At 42.2% G+C, this 25,000-nt stretch overlaps 1 protein-coding gene across 1 annotated transcript in view; it reads left to right on the top strand.

Moving 5' to 3' along the window:
* The window catches only part of LOC110500983 (transient receptor potential cation channel subfamily M member 1-like), an 84,929-nt gene that overhangs the window by 49,772 nt on the left and 10,157 nt on the right, over positions 1 to 25,000 (top strand). The window contains exons 15-22 of the mRNA XM_036981647.1: positions 721 to 750; positions 1,123 to 1,424; positions 2,442 to 2,670; positions 6,273 to 6,404; positions 7,484 to 7,615; positions 11,227 to 11,355; positions 12,972 to 13,223; positions 15,959 to 16,133. Of these exons, the coding sequence (XP_036837542.1) occupies positions 721 to 750; positions 1,123 to 1,424; positions 2,442 to 2,670; positions 6,273 to 6,404; positions 7,484 to 7,615; positions 11,227 to 11,355; positions 12,972 to 13,223; positions 15,959 to 16,133 (1,381 nt within the window). The remainder of the gene's footprint in view (positions 1 to 720; positions 751 to 1,122; positions 1,425 to 2,441; positions 2,671 to 6,272; positions 6,405 to 7,483; positions 7,616 to 11,226; positions 11,356 to 12,971; positions 13,224 to 15,958; positions 16,134 to 25,000) is intronic.

Raw genomic sequence — 25,000 nt, 5'->3', positions numbered from 1 at the left:
ATGCACTGACCCCGTTCACAAGGATCTGTACACAATTCCCGGACGCTGAAAATGTCCCAGTTCTTCCATGGAAGATATGTTACCCACTGAGCATGTTTGGGATGCTCTGGATCGATGTGTACAACAGCTTGTTCCAGTTCCCACAGCCATTGAAGAGCAGTGGGACAACATTTCACAGGCCACAAATCAACAGCCTGATCAACTCTATGCGAAGGACATGTGTCTCGCTGCATGAGGCAAATGGCGGTCACACCAGATACTGACCAATGCATGTCTGTATTCCCAGTCATGTGAAATCCATAGATTAGGGCCTAATGAATCAAATCAAATCAAATGTATTTATAAAGCCCTTTTTGCATCCGCCAATGTCACAAAGTGCTGCACAGAAACTCAGCCTAAAACCCCAAACAGGAAGCAACGCAGACGTAGAAGCACATTATTTGAGATAAATAATGAATTTATTTCAATTGACTGATTTCCTTATATGAACTGTAACTCAGTAAAACCTTTGAAAATTGTTGCGTGCTGCATTTAAATATTTTTGTTCAGTGTAACAATAACTTTAATAGTAATAATATATAATATATAAAATGCTAATGCTAACATGAATGCTAATGCTAACATGAATGCTAATGCTAACATGAATGCTAATGCTAACATGAATGCTGATGTTAATCATGCTAATTAAATGCTGTCCCCTCCCCTTGTTTTGTTTCACAGCCGAAAGCTTTAAAAATGTTAGGACTGGAGGTGAGTGTCTCGTCTTTCACTTAGCACCGTTGTTCTACTTAGCGACATTTTATATTGTAACGACCCTGGGTTTATAAGCGCGGAAATCGACTCTGCCGCACGAGCATGCTTTTGCGGCACAGTCGATAGCACGCTGGACTTCGGGCAAGAAGGTCGAGGGTTCGAGGCCTGCTCCCTGCTGATTCATTACAACATCATCCATACCAATACAATAACCACTTGAATTCGTTTCAGTATACAGGGGAGAATCCACTTAGTCTCCCATTGGTATCAATGCATGTCTAAGTAAACATTTGACTTCAGTGAAGTGAAGTTAAGATTTGCCCTACAGCCAATACTTCATATTTCTAATGTCCATCTGATTCATACCAGGACGACGAGCCTGGAGGAACAGGCAAGAGTAAAGGGAAGAAGAAGAAGAAGAAGAAAGAGGAAGAGATCGACATCGATGTGGACGACCCGGAGGTCAGCCGCTTCCAGTACCCGTTCCATGAGCTGATGGTGTGGGCCGTTCTCATGAAGCGTCAGAAGATGGCTCTGTTCCTGTGGAAGAGGGGGGAAGAGGCCATGGCCAAAGCTCTGGTGGCCTGTAAGCTGTACAAGGCCATGGCCCACGAGTCGTCTCAGAGTGAACTGGTGGACGACATCTTCCAGGACCTGGAAAACAATTCCAAGTTAGTGAGGGACTAGCTAGCAGAAAGGTTTCAATCTAACAGTGTTGGGGTCAAGTTAGTGAGAGGCTAGCTAGCAGAAAGGTTTAGATTTAACAGTGTTGGGGTCAAGTTAGTGAAGGACTAGCTAGCAGAAAGGTTTAGATTTAACAGTGTTGGGGTCAAGTTAGTGAGGGACTAGCTAGCAGAAAGGTTTAGATTTAACAGTGTTGGGGTCAAGTTAGTGAAGGACTAGCTAGCAGAAAGGTTTAGATTTAACAGCGTTGGGGTCAAGTTAGTGAGGGACTAGCTAGCAGAAAGGTTTAGATTTAACAGTGTTGGGGTCAAGTTAGTGAAGGACTAGCTAGCAGAAAGGTTTAGATTTAACAGCGTTGGAGTCAAGTTAGTGAGGGACTAGCTAGCAGAAAGGTTTAGATTTAACAGTGTTGGGGTCAAGTTAGTGAAGGACTAGCTAGCAGAAAGGTTTAGATTTAACAGTGTTGGGGTCAAGTTAGTGAGGGACTAGCTAGCAGAAAGATTTAACAGTGTTGGGGTCAAGTTAGTGAAGGACTAGCTAGCACAAAGGTTTAGATTTAACAGCGTTGGGGTCAAGTTAGTGAAGGACTAGCTAGCAGAAAGGTTTAGATTTAACAGTGTTGGGGTCAAGTTAGTGAGGGGCTAGCTAGCAGAAAGGTTTCAATCTAACAGTGTTGGGGTCAAGTAAGTGAGGGGCTAGCTAGCAGAAAGGTTTAGATTTAACAGTGTTGGGGTCAAGTTAGTGAGGGTCTAGCTAGCAGAAAGGTTTCAATCTAACAGCGTTGGAGTCAAGTAAGTGAGGGGCTAGCTGGCAGAAAGGTTTAGATTTAACAGTGTTGGGGTCAAGTTAGTGAGGGTATAGCTAGCAGAAAGGTTTCAATCTAACAGCGTTGGAGTCACGTTAGTGAGGAAATTCAGGAAGCAAACTCAAATTCCAAATAAGAAAATTGGAATTGTAAATGGAATTGACCCCTAAGCACAACGTCTTCCTTCTTCCCTCCTCAGAGAGTTTGGCCAGCTGGCCTACGAGCTCCTAGACCAGTCCTATAAGCACGATGAGCAGGTGGCCATGAAACTACTGACCTATCAGCTAAAGAACTGGAGCAACTCTACCTGCCTGAAACTGGCTGTAGCCGCCAAGCACAGAGACTTTATCGCCCACACCTGCAGTCAGATGCTGCTCACTGATATGTGGATGGGATGTCTGAGAATGGGCAAGAGGAACGGGTTCAAGGTGGGTTAAAGACCTGAACATGGCCAAGCGATAGCAGAGAGCCAATCAACCCATTTACCTGTGACTGTATTCATGATACATCACTGCCTCCCGTGTCTTATTGCTTTTATAAAACTGTTACCAACATACTAAAATAATAATGAATTACATATTTTACCAATTTTTTTTAGATAAGTCAATTCATAAAATGTAATTATTTCACCAGAAGTTATAGTCCAGACAAAAATTCTGGATGTTAGTTATTTTGGTCAAGTTGCTACAGACGCCACCCAGTCGTTAATTATTTTTTGCATGGTTGCTATTCAAAAGGACTGATCGTCCGTTCTAAACAAAATGGTTGCTATGCAGGCTGGATAACGTTCTTGTCACTTGCTAGCTAGCTAGCCAACTTCAGCTAACTCAGTCATGTCAAACGTTGAACCTGGAATCAAATCAAATGGTATTTTATCACAGGCTCTGAATACAACTGGTGTAGACTTTACATTGAAATCCTTTCTTATGAACCTTCTCCAAAGATGCAGAATTTAAAAAGTTATAATAATTTTAAAAAATGTGTGTGTGTGTGTAATGTTTGAATGTGTGAGGGACTTGTGTGGGAGTGACAGTGTAGTGTGAGTATATGGTGTGTATACAGTACTTCCATTCATTTTTTAACTGGTACCAGGGGACCAGGCCTTAGATGAGTCTTGTGAGGCTTTTGGGCATCCTAGAGCAAAACAACCAACTTCTATGTGTTCGTGAGAGTCTCACTTTTCCACAGATGGGTCAGATTAGTGTGCATCCCAAACTGTTCGGAGGCTACAGACAGAAGTTGGCAGATCAGCTGTACAAACTTCAGAAAAGTCCCAGGAGGTTTGTAGGGGTCCTAGAGCAAACCGGAGAACACCATCTTGTTCACGAGAGACTCATCTTTCCATAGCAGGATTTTTAGGCCACAGACAATTTTATGAGAAGATCGATTTTCAGGATGTCTCATGGTCTGACAAACACCGTGGCAGCTCTGTCACCTTTCACCGCAGATGGGATGTCTCATGGTCTGACAAACACCACTGCAGCTCTGTCACCTTTCACCGCAGATGGGTTGGATTGAGATGCATCCAATGCAAAAACCGATACACTGCTCGTCGATCATCTCAGTCCAAAGACATGGACATTAATATGGAGTTTGTCCCCCCTTTGCGGCTATAACAGCCTCCACTCTTCTGGGAAGGCTTTCCACTAGATGTTGGAACATTGCTGCTATAAAAGCCTCCACTCTTCTGGGAAGACTTTCCACTAGATCCTGTAACATTGCTGAGGTGACACTGTTGTTGGGCGATTAGGCCTGGGTCGCAATCGGCGTTCCAATTCATCCCAAAGGTGTTCGATGGGGTTGCGGTCAGGGCTCTTCGCAGGCCAATCAAGTTCATCCACAAAGATCTTGACAAACCATTTCTGTATGGACCTTGCTTTGTACACGGGGGCATTGTTATGCTGAAACAGGAAATGGCCTTCCTCAAACTGTTGCCACAGAGTTGGAAGCACAGAATCCTCTAGAATGTCATTGTATTCTGTAGCGTTAAGATTTCCCTTCACTGGAACTAAGGGGCCTAACCCGAACCATGAAAAACAGCCCCAGACCATTATTCCTCCTCCACCAAACAGTTGGTACTATTGCATTGGGGCAGGTAGCGTTCTCCTGGCATCTGCCAAACCCAGATTTGTCCGTCGGACTGCCAGATGGTGAAGCGCGATTCATCACTCCAGAGAAAGTGTTTCCACTGCTCCAGAGTCCAATACCGGTGAGCTTTACACCACACCAGCCGACGCTTGTCATTGCACATGGTGATCTTAGGCTTGTGTGCAGCTGCTTGGCCATGGAAACCCATTTCATGAAGCTTCCAACGAACAGTTCTTGTGCTGACATTTTTTCCACAGGCAGTTTGGAACTCGGCAGTGAGTGTTGTAACCGAGGACAGACCATTTTACGTGATACGCGCTTCTTCAGCACTCAGCGGCCCCGTTCTGTGAGCTTGTGTGGCCTACCACTTCACGGCTGAGCCGTTGTTGCTCCTAGACGTTTCCACTTCACAATAACAGCACTTACAGCTGATCGGGGCCTAGCAGGGCAGAAATGTAATGAACTGACTTGCTTGAAAAGGTGGCATACTATGACGGTGCCACATTGAAAGCCACTGAGCTCTGTCCGTAATGGGTGTGGCTGAAAAAGCCAAATCCACACACTGCTGGTGTATGTGGTGTATCTCTAGCTTAAACTGACAGAGGCAGGGTGCAGACATTGACCTTAAGGGGTTAAAACCTCTACAAGGGCCTCCCGGGTGGCGCAGTGGTTAAGGGCGCTGTACTGCAGCGCCAACTGTGCCATCAGAGTCCCTGGGTTCGCGCCCAGGCTCTGTCGTAACCGGCCGCGACCGGGAGGTCCGTGGGGCGACGCACAATTGGCCTAGCGTCGCCCGGGTTAGGGAGGGCTTGGTCGGTAGGGGTGTCCTTGTCTCATCGCGCACTCCTGTGGCGGGCTGGGCGCTAACCAAGGTGGCCAGGTGCACGGTGTTTCCTCTGGCTGGCTTCCGGGTTGGATGTGCGCTGTATTAAAGAAGCAGCGGCTTGGTTGGGTTGTGTATCGGAGGACGCATGACTTCCAACCTTCGTCTCTCCCGAGCCCGTACGGGAGTTGTAGCGATGAGACAACAATTGGATACTACGAAATTGGGGAGAAAAAGGGGTAAAAATTTAAAAAACAAAAAAAAACCTCTACATGATCTGTGGGTCCCCCGCGGGACGGTTGAGCTAATCTAGGCTAATGTGATTAGCATGAGGTTGTAAGTAACAATAATATTTCCCAGGATATAGACATATCTGATATTGACAGAAAGCTTAAATTCTTGTTAATCTAAATGCACTGTCCAAATTACAGTAGTACAGTGAAATAATACAATGCTTCAAACAAACAATGCTTGTTTGAGGAGAGTGCACAGTTATGAACTTAAAAATGTATTAATAAACCAATTTGGCACATTTGGGCTTGATACAACATTTTGAACAGAAATACAGTGGTTCATTGGATCCATATAAAACTTTGCACACATACACTGTTGCCATCTAGTGGGCAAAATCTAAATTGCACCTGGGCTGGAATAATACATTATGGCCTTTCTCTTGCATTTCAAAGATGATGGTAAAAAAAAAAATGTAAACACGTTTTTTCATTGTATTATCTTTTACCAGATCTAATATGTTATATTATCCTACATTAATTTAACTCCAAAGTGTTTCCTGTCAAACTGTATAAATAATATGCATATTCTTGCTTCAGGTCCTGAACTATAGATTTGTGTATGTCATTTTAGGCGAAAATTGAAAGAGAGAGAGAGATCCTTTAAAGCTAACACACTGGTCACACTTTACATTAGGCTAACACACTGGTCACACTTTACATTAGGCTAACACACTGGTCACACTTTACATTAGGCTAACACACTGGTTTATAAATATGTAATACACTAATAACTGGTCGAGAATGTGTGGTTTTGTGTCATTTTGGTGTTTGAGACAAATAGCAGTTCAACTGAAATCCTTCTTCTTCTCATCTCTGTGTCCCACAGGTGATATTTGGCATAATTTTCCCACCTTCGATTCTCCTCATGGATTTTCGACTCGGGGAGGAAGTGATATGTCAAGCCCCAGCGGAGAACGAAGAGGCGAAGGACAAAGACGACGACAATAAATCCAGCAAGGTGAACGCTGACAGTCAAGCAATCTGATTGGTTGATTGATTGATTAATTGATTGATTGATTTATTGATTGATTGTTCGGTCGATCATCAGTGGATTGGTTGCTTGCTTGGTTGGTTTATCTGTTTTTTAAAATAATAATAATTAATACTACTTTACATTTAATACTACATTCAAATGTACTGTAAAGTCCTGTGTGTAAATTCATGGCGGTTGTTTCTGTCGACCATGCTTTCAGGAAGTGAATGTAAATTCATGGTGGTTGTTTCTGTCGACCCATGCTTTCAGGAAGTGAATGTAAATTCATGCCGGTTGTTTCTGTCGACCATGCTTTCAGGAAGTGAATGTAAATTCATGGTGGTTGTTTCTGTCGACCCATGCTTTCAGGAAGTGAATGTAAATTCATGGTGGTTGTTTCTGTCGACCATGCTTTCAGGAAGTGAATGTAAATTCATGGTGGTTGTTTCTGTCGACCAAGCTTTCAGGAAGTGTTTGTAAATTCATGGCGGTTGTTTCTGTCGACCATGCTTTCAGGAAGTGAATGTAAATTCATGGCAGTTGTTTCTGTCGACCATGCTTTCAGGAAGTGAATGTAAATTCATGGCAGTTGTTTCTGTCGACCATGCTTTCAGGAAGTGTTTGTAAATTCATGGTGGTTGTTTCTGTCGACCATGCTTTCAGGAAGTGAATGTAAATTCATGGTGGTTGTTTCTGTCGACCCATGCTTTCAGGAAGTGAATGTAAAATTCATGGCAGTTGTTTCTGTCGACCATGCTTTCAGGAAGTGAATGTAAAATTCATGGCAGTTGTTTCTGTCGATCCATGCTTTCAGGAAGTGAATGTAAATTCATGGCAGTTGTTTCTGTCGATCCATGCTTTCAGGAAGTGAATGTAAATTCATGGCAGTTGTTTCTGTCGATCCATGCTTTCAGGAAGTGAATGTAAATTCATGACAGTTGTTTCTGTCGATCCATGCTTTCAGGAAGTGAATGTAAATTCATGACGGTTGTTTCTGTCGACCATGCTTTCAGGAAGTGAATGTAAAATTCATGGCGGTTGTTTCTGTCGATCCATGCTTTCAGGAAGTGAATGCTGATGCGGTGTCCAGAAAGGGGGATGAAGAAGAAAGCGCCGTTAAAAAGAGAAGAGTTCCAATCGGAAAGAAGATCTATGAATTCTACAACACTCCTTTCACAAAATTCTGGTTCAACACAGCAAGTAGACTTTTAATACATCTTTAAAAAACAATAAATGTTATTTAGGAAGCATTTCTCAACACCACACACTTTGGAAATGTACTTTTGTGAAACCTTGGTTTTGTCGTTTTGAAATGACTATCGACACAGAGGTGACAAATAGACCTTATCCACAGATAATATAATACTATTTAATATAATGATAATATGATATCAGCTAATGGTGATCTGAAGATGTGTGATTATTGATTGACAGCACTTTGTCTTGTGGCCTAAAACGCCACTACTGCCCTGACCTCTGGTCTTGTGTCCTAAAACACCACTACTGCCCTGACCTCTGGTCTTGTGTCCTAAAACACCACTACTGCCCTGACCTCTGGTCTTATGTCCTAAAACGCCACTACTGCCCTGACCTCTGGTCTTGTGTCCTAAAACACCACTACTGCCCCCACCTCTGGTCTTGTGTCCTAAAACACCACTGTTGCCCCCACCTCTGGTCTTGTGTCCTAAAACACCACTACTGCCCCGACCTCTGGTCTTGTGTCCTAAAACGCCACTACTGCCCTGACCTCTGGTCTTGTGTCCTAAAACACCACTACTGCCCCCACCTCTGGTCTTGTGTCCTAAAACACCACTGCTGCCCCGACCTCTGGTCTTGTGTCCTAAAACACCACTACTGCCCTGACCTCTGGTCTTGTGTCCTAAAACACCACTACTACCCCCCACCTCTGGTCTTGTGTCCTAAAACACCACTACTGCCCCGACCTCTGGTCTTGTGTCCTAAAACACCACTACTGCCCTGACCTCTGGTCTTGTGTCCTAAAACACCACTACTACCCCCCACCTCTGGTCTTGTGTCCTAAAACACCACTGCTGCCCTGACCTCTGGTCTTGTGTCCTAAAACACCACTGCTGCCCCCACCTCTGGTCTTGTGTCCTAAAACACCACTACTGCCCCCACCTCTGGTCTTGTGTCCTAAAACACCACTGTTGCCCCCACCTCTGGTCTTGTGTCCTAAAACACCACTACTGCCCCGACCTCTGGTCTTGTGTCCTAAAACGCCACTACTGCCCTGACCTCTGGTCTTGTGTCCTAAAACACCACTACTGCCCCCACCTCTGGTCTTGTGTCCTAAAACACCACTGCTGCCCCGACCTCTGGTCTTGTGTCCTAAAACACCACTACTGCCCTGACCTCTGGTCTTGTGTCCTAAAACACCACTACTACCCCCCACCTCTGGTCTTGTGTCCTAAAACACCACTACTGTCCCGACCTCTGGTCTTGTGTCCTAAAACACCACTACTGCCCTGACCTCTGGTCTTGTGTCCTAAAACACCACTACTGCCCCGACCTCTGGCCTTGTGTCCTAAAACGCCACTGCTGCCCCGACCTCTGGTCTTGTGTCCTAAAACACCACTACTGCCCTGACCTCTGGTCTTGTGTCCTAAAACGCCACTACTGCCCCGACCTCTGGTCTTGTGTCCTAAAACACCACTACTGCCCTGACCTCTGGTCTTGTGTCCTAAAACACCACTACTGCCCCGACCTCTGGCCTTGTGTCCTAAAACGCCACTGCTGCCCCCACCTCTGGTCTTGTGTCCTAAAACACCACTGGTGCCCCGACCTCTGGTCTTGTGTCCTAAAACGCCACTGCTGCCCTGACCTCTGGTCTTGTGTCCTAAAACACCACTACTGCCCCGACCTCTGGTCTTGTGTCCTAAAACACCACTACTGCCCCGACCTCTGGTCTTGCGTCCTAAAACACCACTGCTGCCCCCACCTCTGGTCTTGTGTCCTAAAACACCACTACTGCCCCGACCTCTGGTCTTGTGTCATAAAACACCACTACTGCCCTGACCTCTGGCCTTGTGTCCTAAAACACCACTACTGCCCGACCTCTGGTCTTGTGTCCTAAAACACCACTACTGCCCGACCTCTGGTCTTGTGTCCTAAAACACCACTACTGCCCGACCTCTGGTCTTGTGTCCTAAAACACCACTGCTGCCCTGACCTCTGGTCTTGTGTCCTAAAACGCCACTACTGCCCCCACCTCTGGTCTTGTGTCCTAAAACGCCACTACTGCCCCCACCTCTGGTCTTGTGTCCTAAAACACCACTACTGCCCCCACCTCTGGTCTTGTGTCCTAAAACACCACTACTGCCGCCACCTCTGGTCTTGTGTCCTAAAACACCACTACTGCCCCCACCTCTGGTCTTGTGTCCTAAAACACCACTACTGCCCCGACCTCTGGTCTTGCGTCCTAAAACACCACTGCTGCCCCCACCTCTGGTCTTGTGTCCTAAAACACCACTACTGCCCCGACCTCTGGTCTTGTGTCCTAAAACACCACTACTGCCCTGACCTCTGGCCTTGTGTCCTAAAACACCACTACTGCCCGACCTCTGGTCTTGTGTCCTAAAACACCACTACTGCCCGACCTCTGGTCTTGTGTCCTAAAACACCACTGCTGCCCTGACCTCTGGTCTTGTGTCCTAAAACGCCACTACTGCCCCCACCTCTGGTCTTGTGTCCTAAAACGCCACTACTGCCCCCACCTCTGGTCTTGTGTCCTAAAACACCACTACTGCCCCCACCTCTGGTCTTGTGTCCTAAAACACCACTACTGCCGCCACCTCTGGTCTTGTGTCCTAAAACACCACTGTTGCCCCCACCTCTGGTCTTGTGTCCTAAAACACCACTACTGCCCCCACCTCTGGTCTTGTGTCCTAAAACACCACTACTGCCGCCACCTCTGGTCTTGTGTCCTAAAACACCACTGTTGCCCCCACCTCTGGTCTTGTGTCCTAAAACACCACTGATGCCGCCACCTCTGGTCTTGTGTCCTAAAACACCACTGCTGCCCCCACCTCTGGTCTTGTGTCCTAAAACACCACTACTGCCCTGACCTCTGGTCTTGTGTCCTAAAACACCACTACTACCCCCCACCTCTGGTCTTGTGTCCTAAAACACCACTACTGTCCCGACCTCTGGTCTTGTGTCCTAAAACACCACTACTGCCCTGACCTCTGGTCTTGTGTCCTAAAACACCACTACTGCCCCGACCTCTGGCCTTGTGTCCTAAAACACCACTACTGCCCTGACCTCTGGTCTTGTGTCCTAAAACACCACTACTGCCCCCACCTCTGGTCTTGTGTCCTAAAACACCACTACTGCCCTGACCTCTGGTCTTGTGTCCTAAAACACCACTACTGCCCTGACCTCTGGTCTTGTGTCCTAAAACACCACTACTGCCCCCACCTCTGGTCTTGTGTCCTAAAACACCACTACTGCCCTGACCTCTGGTCTTGTGTCCTAAAACACCACTGCTACCCCCACCTCTGGTCTTGTGTCCTAAAACGCCACTGCTGCCCCCACCTCTGGTCTTGTGTCCTAAAACACCACTGTTGCCCCACCTCTGGTCTTGTGTCCTAAAACGCCACTACTGCCCCCACCTCTGGTCTTGTGTCCTAAAACACCACTACTGCCCCCACCTCTGGTCTTGTGTCCTAAAACACCACTACTGCCCTGACCTCTGGTCTTGTGTCCTAAAACACCACTGTTGCCCCCACCTCTGGTCTTGTGTCCATGTTCTCCTAAAAGCTCTGAGCTGTTTTCCGTGTCTCCTCAGATCTCCTACCTGGCCTACCTGTGTTTGTACAACTACATCATCCTGGTCAAGATGGAACGCTGGCCGTCCCTGCAGGAGTGGATCGTCATCTCTTACATCATCACTCTGGGAATGGAGAAAGTCAGACAGGTAACGTCTCAGACAGGTAACGTCTCAGACAGGTAACGTCTCACATCATCACAGTCAGACAGGTAACGTCTCAGACAGGTAACGTCTCAGACAGGTAACGTCTCACATCATCACAGTCAGACAGGTAACGTCTCAGACAGGTAACGTCTCAGACAGGTAACGTCTCAGACAGGTAACGTCTCACATCATCACAGTCAGACAGGTAACGTCTCAGACAGGTAACGTCTCAGACAGGTAACGTCTCAGACAGGTAACATCTCACATCATCACAGTCAGACAGGTAACGTCTCAGACAGGTAACGTCTCAGACAGGTATCGTCTCACATCATCACAGTCAGACAGGTAACGTCTCAGACAGGTAACGTCTCAGACAGGTAACGTCTCACATCATCACAGTCAGACAGGTAACGTCTCAGACAGGTAACGTCTCAGACAGGTAACGTCTCACATCATCACAGTCAGACAGGTAACGTCTCAGACAGGTAACATCTCAGACAGGTAACGTCTCAGACAGGTAACATCTCACATCATCACAGTCAGACAGGTAACGTCTCAGACAGGTAACGTCTCAGACAGGTATCGTCTCACATCATCACAGTCAGACAGGTAACGTCTCAGACAGGTAACGTCTCAGACAGGTAACGTCTCACATCATCACAGTCAGACAGGTAACGTCTCACATCATCACAGTTAGACAGGTAACGTCTCACATCATCACAGTTATGCAGGTGACGTCTCAGACAGGTAACGTCTCACATTATCACAGTTATACAGGTAACGTCTCACATCATCACAGTTATACAGGTGTCGTCTCAGACAGGTAACGTCTTACATCATCACAGTCAGACAGGTAACGTCTCACATCATCACAGTTATACAGGTGACGTCTCAGACAGGTAACGTCTCAGACAGGTAACGTCTTACATCATCACAGTCAGACAGGTAACGTCTCACATCATCACAGTTAGACAGGTAACGTCTCACATCATCACAGTCAGACAGGTAACGTCTCACATCATCACAGTCAGACAGGTAACGTCTCAGACAGGTAACTTCTCACGTCATCACAGTTAGACAGATAACGTCTCAGACAGGTAACGTCTCACATCATCACAGTCAGACAGGTAACATCTCACATCATCACAGTCAGACAGGTAACATCTCACATCATCACAGTCAGACAGGTAACGTCTCACATCATCACAGTCAGACAGGTAATGTCTCAGACAGGTAACGTCTCACATCATCACAGTCAGACAGGTAACGTCTCAGACAGGTAACGTCTCACACCATCACAGTCAGACAGGTAACGTCTCACACCATCACAGTCAGACAGGTAACGTCTCAGACAGGTAACGTCTCAGACAGGTAACGTCTCAGACAGGTAACGTCTCAGACAGGTAACGTCTCACACCATCACCCTGCGACTGGAGATAATTAGAAAGGGAATGTCTAGAACAATTGAAGAAAGGTACAGTATCTGGGGTCCTCAAACTAAAAAAAGCCCGGGTTGAAGGCCTCCAGGGAAAATACGGGTCGATGTAGGGGTCTTACGCCCAGGCCCGATTTCTCAGTGCTGATCCTAGTCCGTCCCTGCTGTTGCTGCCCCAATACAGATCCTGATGTCAGAGCCGGGGAAGCTGAAGCAGAAGATCAATGTTTGGGCCGAAGAGTACTGGAACATCACAGACGCGGCGGCCATCTTTACCTTCCTCCTGGGCCTGATGCTGAGGCTGCAGAGCGAGCCCCTCCTGGGCATCGGACGGGTCATCTACTGCGTGGACATCATCTTCTGGTACATCAGGGTGCTCGACATCTTCGGGGTCAACAAGTACCTGGGACCCTACGTCATGATGATCGGGAAAATGGTGAGGCTTTGGTTTGGTTTTGACTGTCTTGGCTGGCTATTGTAATATGAAATGTGTGTGTATATATAGGTAAATGTGTATATATAGGTAAATGTGTGTATATATAGGTAAATGTGTGTATATAGGTAAATGTGTGTATATAGGTAAATGTGTATATATAGGTAAATGTGTGTATATAGGTAAATGTGTGTATATATAGGTAAATGTGTGTATATATAGGTAAATGTGTGTATATAGGTAAATGTGTGTATATATAGGTAAATGTGTGTATATATAGGTAAATGTGTGTATATATAGGTAAATGTGTGTATATATAGGTAAATGTGTGTATATAGGTAAATGTGTGTGTATATAGGTAAATGTGTGTATATATAGGTAAATGTGTGTATATATAGGTAAATGTGTGTATATAGGTAAATGTGTGTATATAGGTAAATGTGTGTATATAGGTAAATGTGTGTATATAGGTAAATGTGTGTATATATAGGTAAATGTGTGTATATATAGGTAAATGTGTGTATATATAGGTAAATGTGTGTATATATAGGTAAATGTGTGTATATATAGGTAAATGTGTGTATATATAGGTAAATGTGTGTATATATAGGTAAATGTGTATATATAGGTAAATGTGTGTATATATAGGATAGGTAAATGTGTGTATATATAGGTAAATGTGTGTATATATAGGTAAATGTGTGTGTATATAGGTAAATGTGTGTATATATAGGTAAATGTGTGTGTATATAGGTAAATGTGTGTATATATAGGTAAATGTTTGTGTATAAACAGGTAACTGTCAAAATAAAGGAAACGCCAACATAAAGTGTGTTTATAGGGGCGTTGGGTCACCACCAGTCAGAACAGCTTCAATGCACCTCCTCATAGATTCTACAAGTGTCTGGAACTCTCTATTGGAGGGATGAGACACAGTTCTATTGGAGGGATGAGGCACCATTCTATTGGAGGGATAAGACACCGTTCTATTGGAGGGATGAGGCACCATTCTATTGGAGGGATGAGGCACTATTCTATTGGAGGGATGAGGCACCATTCTATTGGAGGGATGAGGCACCATTCTATTGGAGGGATGAGGCACCATTCTATTGGAGGGATGAGGCACCATTCTATTGGAGGGATGAGACACCATTCTATTGGAGGGATGAGGCACCATTCTATTGGAGGGATGAGGCACCATTCTATTGGAGGGATGAGGCACCATTCTATTGGAGGGATGAGGCACCATTCTATTGGAGGGATGAGGCACCATTCTATTGGACGGATGAGACACCATTCTATTGGAGGGATGAGACACCATTCTATTGGAGGGATGAGGCACCGTTCTTCAACGAGAAATTCCATCGTTTGGTGTTTTGTTGGTGGTGAAAAAAAAGGAATAGATTTCCTCAGTCTGAATTGGCCCCAGATGACTGACGTGTTGTGTTCTATGTCCATGTTGTGTTCTATGTCCTCTAGATGACTGACATGTTGTGTTCTATGTCCTCTAGATGACTGACGTGTTGTGTTCTATGTCCTCTATATGACTGACGTGTTGTATTCTATCTCCTCTACATGACTGACATGTTGTGTTCTATGTCCTCTATATGACTGACGTGTTGTGTTCTATGTCCTCCAGATGACTGACATGTTGTGTTCTATGTCCTCTAGATGACTGACATGTTGTGTTCTATGTCCATGTTGTGTTCTATGTCCTCTAGATGACTGACATGTTGTGTTCTATGTCCTCAAGATGATTGACATGTTGTGTTCTCTGTCCTCTAGATGATTGACATGTTGTGTTCTATGTCCTCCAGATGACTGATATGTTGTGTTCTATGTCCTCCAGATGACTGACATGTTGTGTTCTATGTCCTCTAGATGACTGACATGTTGTGTTCTATGTTCTCTAAAATGATTGACATGTTGTGTTCTATGTCCTCCAGATGACTGATATGTTGTGTTCTATGTCCTCCAGATGATGTCCATGTTGTGTTCTCTGTCCTCTAGATGATTGACATGTAGTGTTCTATGTCCTCTAGATGACTGACATGTTGTGTTCTATGTCCATGTTGTGTTCTATGTCCTCTAGATGATTGACATGTTGTGTTCTCTGTCCTCTAGATGATTGACATGTTGTGTTCTATGTCCATGTTGTGTTCTATTTCCTACAGATGACTGACGTGTTGTGTTCTCTGTCCTCTAGATGATTGACATGTTGTGTTCTATGTCCTCTAGATGACTGACATGTTGTGTTCTATGTCCTCTAGATGACTGACATGTTGTGTTCTATGTCCTCCAGATGACTGACATGTTGTGTTCTATGTCCTCTAGATGATTGACATGTTGTGTTCTATGTCCTCCAGATTACTGACATGTTGTGTTCTATGTCCTCTAGATGACTGACGTGTTGTGTTCTATGTCCTCTAGATGACTGACATGTTGGGTTCTATGTCCTCTAGATGACTGACATGTTGGGTTCTATGTCCTCTAGATGATTGACATGTTGTACTTCGTGGTGATCATGCTGGGTTCTATGTCCTCTAGATGATTGACATGTTGTACTTCGTGGTGATCATGTTGGGTTCTATGTCCTCTAGATGATTGACATGTTGTACTTCGTGGTGATCATGTTGTGTTCTATGTCCTCCAGATGATTGACATGTTGTACTTCGTGGTGATCATGTTGTGTTCTATGTCCTCTAGATGATTGACATGTTGTGTTCTATGTCCTCTAGATGATTGACATGTTGTACTTCGTGGTGATCATGCTGGTGGTGTTGATGAGTTTCGGCGTGGCGCGGCAGGCCATCCTGCACCCTGATGAGATCCCAACATGGCGTCTGGCCAGGAACATCTTCTACATGCCTTACTGGATGATCTATGGGGAAGTGTTCGCTGACTCCATAGACCGTAAGAGTAGCATTAATAGTAAGATTCTGTTTCCTGTTTCCTGGGCGGATGATCAATTCAATCCTAATCCCATGATGGTTGTGATGGTGGTGTGTTGTCTTAGTCTCAATCCCAGTGGAACAAACCTTGTGTTCTGGTCCTAATCTCTGTAGTCTCAATCCCAGTGGAACAAACCTGGTGTTCTGGTCCTAATCTCTGTAGTCTCAATCCCAGTGGAACAAACCTTGTGTTCTGGTCCTAATCTCTGTAGTCTCAATCCCAGTTGAACAAACCTGGTGTTCTGGTCCTAATCTCTGTAGTCTCAATCCCAGTGGAACAAACCTTGTGTTCTGGTCCTAATCTCTGTAGTCTCATTCCCAGTGGAACAAACCTTGTGTTCTGGTCCTAATCTCTGTAGTCTCAATCCCAGTGGAACAAACCTGGTGTTCTGATCCTAATCTCTGTAGTCTCAATCCCAGAGGAACAAACCTTGTGTTCTGGTCCTAATCTCTGTAGTCTCAATCCCAGTGGAACAAACCTTGTGTTCTGGTCCTAATCTCTGTAGTCTCAATCCCAGTGGAACAAACCTTGTGTTCTGGTCCTAATCTCTGTAGTCTCAATCCCAGTGGAACAAACCTGGTGTTCTGGTCCTAATCTCTGTAGTCTCAATCCCAGTGGAACAAACCTTGTGTTCTGGTCCTAATCTATGTAGTCTCAATCCCAGTGGAACAAACCTTGTGTTCTGGTCCTAATCTCTGTAGTCTCATTCCCAGTGGAACAAACATTGTGTTCTGGTCCTAATCTCTGTAGTCTCAATCCCAGTGGAACAAACCTGGTGTTCTGATCCTAATCTCTGTAGTCTCAATCCCAGAGGAACAAACCTTGTGTTCTGGTCCTAATCTCTGTAGTCTCAATCCCAGTGGAACAAACCTTGTGTTCTGGTCCTAATCTCTGTAGTCTCAATCCCAGTGGAACAAACCTGGTGTTCTGGTCCTAATCTCTGTAGTCTCAATCCCAGTGGAACAAACCTTGTGTTCTGGTCCTAATCTATGTAGTCTCAATCCCAGTGTAACAAACCTGGTGTTCTGGTCCTAATCTCTGTAGTCTCAATCCCAGTGGAACAAACCTTGTGTTCTGGTCCTAATCTCTGTAGTCTCATTCCCAGTGGAACAAACCTGGTGTTCTGGTCCTAATCTCTGTAGTCTCAATCCCAGTGGAACAAACCTGGTGTTCTGATCCTAATCTCTGTAGTCTCAATCCCAGAGGAACAAACCTTGTGTTCTGGTCCTAATCTCTGTAGTCTCAATCCCAGTGGAACAAACCTTGTGTTCTGGTCCTAATCTCTGTAGTCTCAATCCCAGTGGAACAAACCTGGTGTTCTGGTCCTAATCTCTGTAGTCTCATTCTCAGTGGAACAAACCTTGTGTTCTGGTCTGGTCTGGTCTGGTCGTGTGTGTGTGTGTGTGTGTGTGTGTGTGTGTGTGTGTGTGTGTGTGTGTGTGTGTGTGTGTGTGTGTGTGTGTGTGTGTGTGTGTGTGTGTGTGTGTGTGGTCCTTTACTTCCTCTGCTGGTTGACTAACCCAATAACACTCAATTTAATTCATAGTGATATAACCTTGGTCACTAACCCATTAACACTCAATTTAATTCATAGTGATATAACCTTGGTCACTAACCCAATAACACTCAATTTAATTCATAGTGATATAACCTTGGTCACTAACACAATAACAATCAATTTAATTCCTAGTGATATAACCTTGGTCACTAACACAATAACAATCAATTTAATTCATAGTGATATAACCTTGGTCACTAACACAGTTTAATTCCTAATGATATAACCTTGGTCACTAACACAGTTTAATTCCTAATGATATAACCTTGGTCACTAACACAATAACAATCAATTTCATTCCTAATGATATAACCTTGGTCACTAACACAGTTTAATTCCTAATGATATAACCTTGGTCACTAACACAGTTTAATTCCTAATGATATAACCTTGGTCACTAACACAGTTTAATTCCTAATGATATAACCTTGGTCACTAACACAGTTTAATTCCTAATGATATAACCTTGGTCACTAACACAGTTTAATTCCTAGTGATATAACCTTGGTCACTAACACAGTTTAATTCCTAATGATATAACCTTGGTCACTAACACAATAACAATCAATTTCATTCCTAATGATATAACCTTGGTCACTAACACAGTTTAATTCCTAATGATATAACCTTGGTCACTAACACAGTTTAATTCCTAATGATATAACCTTGGTCACTAACACAGTTTAATTCCTAATGATATAACCTTGGTCACTAACACAGTTTAATTCCTAATGATATAACCTTGGTCACTAACACAGTTTAATTCCTAGTGATATAACCTTGGTCACTAACACAGTTTAATTCCTAATGATATAACCTTGGTCACTAACATAGTTTAATTCCTAATGATATAACCTTGGTCACTAACACAGTTTAATTCCTAATGATATAACCTGTGTCACTAACACAGTTTAATTCCTAGTGATATAACCTTGGTCACTAACACAGTTTAATTCCTAGTGATATAACCTTGGTCACTAACACAGTTTAATTCCTAGTGATATAACCTTGGTCACTAACACAGTTTAATTCCTAGTGATATAACCTTGGTCACTAACACAGTTTAATTCCTAATGATATAACCTTGGTCACTAACACAGTTTAATTCCTAATGATATAACCTTGGTCACTAACACAGTTTAATTCCTAGTGATATAACCTTGGTCACTAACACAGTTTAATTCCTAGTGATATAACCTTGGTCACTAACACAATAATAGTATAATATAACCTTGGTCACTAACACAATTTAATTCCTAATGATATAACCTTGGTCACTAACACAGTTTAATTCCTAATAATATAACCTTGGTCACTAACACAATAATAGTATAATATAACCTTGGTCACTAACACAATAATAGTATAATATAACCTTGGTCACTAACACAATTTAATTCCTAATGATATAACCTTTGTCACTAACACAGTTTAATTCCTAATAATATAACCTTGGTCACTAACACAGTTTAATTCCTAATGATATAACCTGTGTCACTAACACAGTTTAATTCCTAATGATATAACCTTGGTCACTAACACAGTTTAATTCCTAATGATATAACCTTGGTCACTAACACAGTTTAATTCCTAATGATATAACCTTGGTCACTGACACAGTTTAATTCCTAATGATATAACCTTGGTCACTAACACAGTTTAATTCCTAGTGATATAACCTTGGTCACTAACACAGTTTAATTCCTAGTGATATAACCTTGGTCACTAACACAGTTTAATTCCTAATGATATAACCTTGGTCACTAACACAGTTTAATTCCTAATGATATAACCTTGGTCACTAACACAGTTTAATTCCTAGTGATATAACCTTGGTCACTAACACAGTTTAATTCCTAGTGATATAACCTTGGTCACTAACACAATAATAGTATAATATAACCTTGGTCACTAACACAATTTAATTCCTAATGATATAACCTTGGTCACTAACACAGTTTAATTCCTAATAATATAACCTTGGTCACTAACACAATAATAGTATAATATAACCTTGGTCACTAACACAATAATAGTATAATATAACCTTGGTCACTAACACAATTTAATTCCTAATGATATAACCTTGGTCACTAACACAGTTTAATTCCTAATAATATAACCTTGGTCACTAACACAGTTTAATTCCTAATGATATAACCTGTGTCACTAACACAGTTTAATTCATAGTGATATAACCTTGGTCACTAACACAGTTTAATTCCTAATGATATAACCTGTGTCACTAACACAGTTTAATTCCTAATGATATAACCTTGGTCACTAACACAGTTTAATTCCTAGTGATATAACCTTGGTCACTAACACAGTTTAATTCCTAATGATATAACCTTGGTCACTAACACAGTTTAATTCCTAGTGATATAACCTTGGTCACTAACACAGTTTAATTCCTAGTGATATAACCTTGGTCACTAACACAGTTTAATTCCTAGTGATATAACCTTGGTCACTAACACAGTTTAATTCCTAATGATATAACCTTGGTCACTAACACAGTTTAATTCCTAGTGATATAACCTTGGTCACTAACACAGTTTAATTCCTAATGATATAACCTTGGTCACTAACACAGTTTAATTCCTAGTGATATAACCTTGGTCACTAACACAGTTTAATTCCTAATGATATAACCTTGGTCACTAACACAGTTTAATTCCTAGTGATATAACCTGTGTCACTAACACAGTTTAATTCCTAGTGATATAACCTTGGTCACTAACACAGTTTAATTCCTAATGATATAACCTTGGTCACTAACACAGTTTAATTCCTAATGATATAACCTTGGTCACTAACACAGTTTAATTCCTAGTGATATAACCTGTGTCACTAACACAGTTTAATTCCTAGTGATATAACCTTGGTCACTAACACAGTTTAATTCCTAATGATATAACCTTGGTCACTAACACAGTTTAATTCCTAGTGATATAACCTGTGTCACTAACACAGTTTAATTCCTAGTGATATAACCTGTGTCACTAACACAGTTTAATTCCTAGTGATATAACCTTGGTCACTAACACAGTTTAATTCCTAATGATATAACCTTGGTCACTAACACAGTTTAATTCCTAATGATATAACCTGTGTCACTAACACAGTTTAATTCCTAGTGATATAACCTTGGTCACTAACACAGTTTAATTCCTAATGATATAACCTTGGTCACTAACACAGTTTAATTCCTAATGATATAACCTTGGTCACTAACACAGTTTAATTCCTAATGATATAACCTGTGTCACTAACACAGTTTAATTCCTAGTGATATAACCTTGGTCACTAACACAGTTTAATTCCTAATGATATAACCTTGGTCACTGACACAGTTTAATTCCTAATGATATAACCTTGGTCACTAACACAGTTTAATTCCTAATGATATAACCTGTGTCACTAACACAGTTTAATTCCTAATGATATAACCTTGGTCACTAACACAGTTTAATTCCTAATGATATAACCTTGGTCACTGACACAGTTTAATTCCTAATGATATAACCTTGGTCACTAACACAGTTTAATTCCTAATGATATAACCTGTGTCACTAACACAGTTTAATTCCTAGTGATATAACCTTGGTCACTAACACAGTTTAATTCCTAATGATATAACCTTGGTCACTAACACAGTTTAATTCCTAATGATATAACCTTGGTCACTAACACAGTTTAATTCCTAATGATATAACCTTGGTCACTAACACAGTTTAATTCCTAATGATATAACCTTGGTCACTAACACAGTTTAATTCCTAATGATATAACCTTGGTCACTAACACAGTTTAATTCCTAATGATATAACCTTGGTCACTAACACAGTTTAATTCCTAATGATATAACCTGTGTCACTAACACAGTTTAATTCCTAATGATATAACCTGTGTCACTAACACAGTTTAATTCCTAGTGATATAACCTTGGTCACTAACACAGTTTAATTCCTAATGATATAACCTTGGTCACTAACACAGTTTAATTCCTAATGATATAACCTTGGTCACTAACACAGTTTAATTCCTAATGATATAACCTTGGTCACTAACACAGTTTAATTCCTAATGATATAACCTTGGTCACTAACACCGTTTAATTCCTAATGATATAACCTTGGTCACTAACACAGTTTAATTCCTAATGATATAACCTTGGTCACTAACACAGTTTAATTCCTAATGATATAACCTGTGTCACTAACACAGTTTAATTCCTAGTGATATAACCTGTGTCACTAACACAGTTTAATTCCTAGTGATATAACCTTGGTCACTAACACAGTTTAATTCCTAGTGATATAACCTTGGTCACTAACACAGTTTAATTCCTAATGATATAACCTTGGTCACTAACACAGTTTAATTCCTAATGATATAACCTTGGTCACTAACACAGTTTAATTCCTAATGATATAACCTTGGTCACTAACACAGTTTAATTCCTAGTGATATAACCTTGGTCACTAACACAGTTTAATTCCTAGTGATATAACCTGTGTCACTAACACAGTTTAATTCCTAGTGATATAACCTTGGTCACTAACACAGTTTAATTCCTAGTGATATAACCTTGGTCACTAACACAGTTTAATTCCTAGTGATATAACCTTGGTCACTAACACAGTTTAATTCCTAATGATATAACCTGTGTCACTAACACAGTTTAATTCCTAATGATATAACCTTGGTCACTAACACAGTTTAATTCCTAGTGATATAACCTTGGTCACTAACACAGTTTAATTCCTAATGATATAACCTTGGTCACTAACACAGTTTAATTCCTAGTGATATAACCTTGGTCACTAACACAGTTTAATTCCTAGTGATATAACCTGTGTCACTAACACAGTTTAATTCCTAGTGATATAACCTTGGTCACTAACACAGTTTAATTCCTAGTGATATAACCTTGGTCACTAACACAGTTTAATTCCTAGTGATATAACCTTGGTCACTAACACAATAATAGTATAATATGACCCGTGTCACACTATAATAATATCCACAATCCAGATACAGTCACGTATTGGTTTAGTAACACAGACTCCAGATGTTAACGACTTGATGTAACTCTACATATGTCTATATGTCTATATGATGTCTATAACAGTGTGTTGGAGACAGTGTGTTGGTGGCAGTGTGTTGGTGACAGTGTGTTGGTGACAGTGTGTTGGTGACAGGTGACAGTGTGTTGGTGACATGTGACAGTGTGTTGGTGACAGTGTGTTGGTGACAGTGTGTTGGTGACAGTGTGTTGGTGACAGTGTGTTGGTGACAGGTGACAGTGTGTTGGTGACATGTGACAGTGTGTTGGTGACAGTGTGTTGGTGACAGTGTGTTGGTGACAGGTGACAGTGTGTTGGTGACATGTGACAGTGTGTTGGTGACAGTGTGTTGGAGACAGGTGACAGTGTGTTGGTGACAGTGTGTTGGAGACATGTGACAGTGTGTTGGTGACATGTGACAGTGTGTTGGTGACAGTGTGTTGGAGACAGGTGACAGTGTGTTGGTGACATGTGACAGTGTGTTGGTGACAGTGTGTTGGAGACAGGTGACAGTGTGTTGGTGACAGTGTGTTGGAGACAGGTGACCAACGATACATATTGATTTATCCTTAGTAAGTGATCCCACTAACAAGAAAGTGTGTTTTTTCTCTTAACAAATGGAAAAGGATTGGTCCTCTTTTTTCCAGTGATCATCTGCCTGCTAGAGATACTGTGTTGTATTCCAAAGTGCACCCTATTCCCTATGTAGTGCACTCTTTTTGACCAGAGGCAATGAGGGAATAGGGTGCCTCTTTGGGATGATGTCACTGCTTCAGATAGTAAGAGGTGTTGTGGTTTTAGTCTCTGCCCAGAGGAAGACATACCAGTCCCGCATGGAAGAGTCTAATCACATTTTCATAACTGTACAATCCATGCAACCCATTATAAAACTCTATAGACCCAACAACATCATCCAGATATCAGACACCAATCCATTATAAAACGCTACAGACGATATAGACACAACAACATCATCCAGAGATCAGACACCAATCCATTATAAAACTCTATAGACCCAACAACATCATCCAGAGATCAGACACCAATCCATTATAAAACTCTATAGACGATATAGACACAACAACATCATCCAGAGATCAGACACCAATCCATTATAAAACTCTAAAGACCCAACAACATCATCCAGAGATCAGACACCAATCCATTATAAAACTCTATAGACACAACAACATCGACCAGAGATCAGACACCAATCCATTATAAAACTCTATAGACCCAACAACATCATCCAGAGATCAGACACCAATCCATTATGAAACTCTATAGACACAACAACATCGACCAGAGATCAGACACCAATCCATTATAAAACTCTATAGACACAACAACATCATCCAGAGATCAGACACCAATCCATTATAAAACGCTATAGACGGTATAGACACAACAACATCATCCAGAGATCAGACACCAATCCATTATAAAACTCTATAGACACAACAACATCATCCAGAGATCAGACACCAATCCATTATAAAACTCTATAGACACAACAACATCATCCAGAGATCAGACACCAATCCATTATAAAACTCTATAGACACAACAACATCATCCAGAGATCAGACACCAATCCATTATAAAACTCTATAGACACAACAACATCATCCAGAGATCAGACACCAATCCATTATAAAACTCTATGGACACAACAACATCATCCAGAGATCAGACACCAATCCATTATAAAACGCTATAGACACAACAACATCATCCAGAGATCAGACACCAATCCATTATAAAACTCTATAGACACAACAACATCATCCAGAGGTCAGACACCAATCCATTATAAAACTCTATAGACACAACAACATCATCCAGAGATCAGACACCAATCCATTATAAAATTCTATAGACGGTATAGACACAGCAACATCATCCAGAGATCAGACACCAATCCATTTAGCTACTGATCTGACATATTGGATGGGATCCAAGCATTCTATGGCAATGGTCAGACACCAATCCATTTAGCTACTGATCTGACATATTGGATGGGATCCAAGCATTCTATGGCAATGGTCAGACACCAATCCATTTAGCTACTGATCTGACATATTGGATGGGATCCAAGCATTCTATGGCAATGGTCAGACACCAATCCATTTAGCTACTGATCTGACATATTGGATGGGATCCAAGCATTCTATGGCAATGGTCAGACACCAATCCAT

Source organism: Oncorhynchus mykiss, chromosome 6, assembly GCF_013265735.2.
Source record: "Oncorhynchus mykiss isolate Arlee chromosome 6, USDA_OmykA_1.1, whole genome shotgun sequence".
In the NCBI taxonomy this organism is placed as follows: domain Eukaryota; kingdom Metazoa; phylum Chordata; class Actinopteri; order Salmoniformes; family Salmonidae; genus Oncorhynchus; species Oncorhynchus mykiss.
The sequence above is the reverse complement of the archived record's forward strand: the minus strand, read 5'-3'. Positions and strand labels throughout refer to the sequence as shown.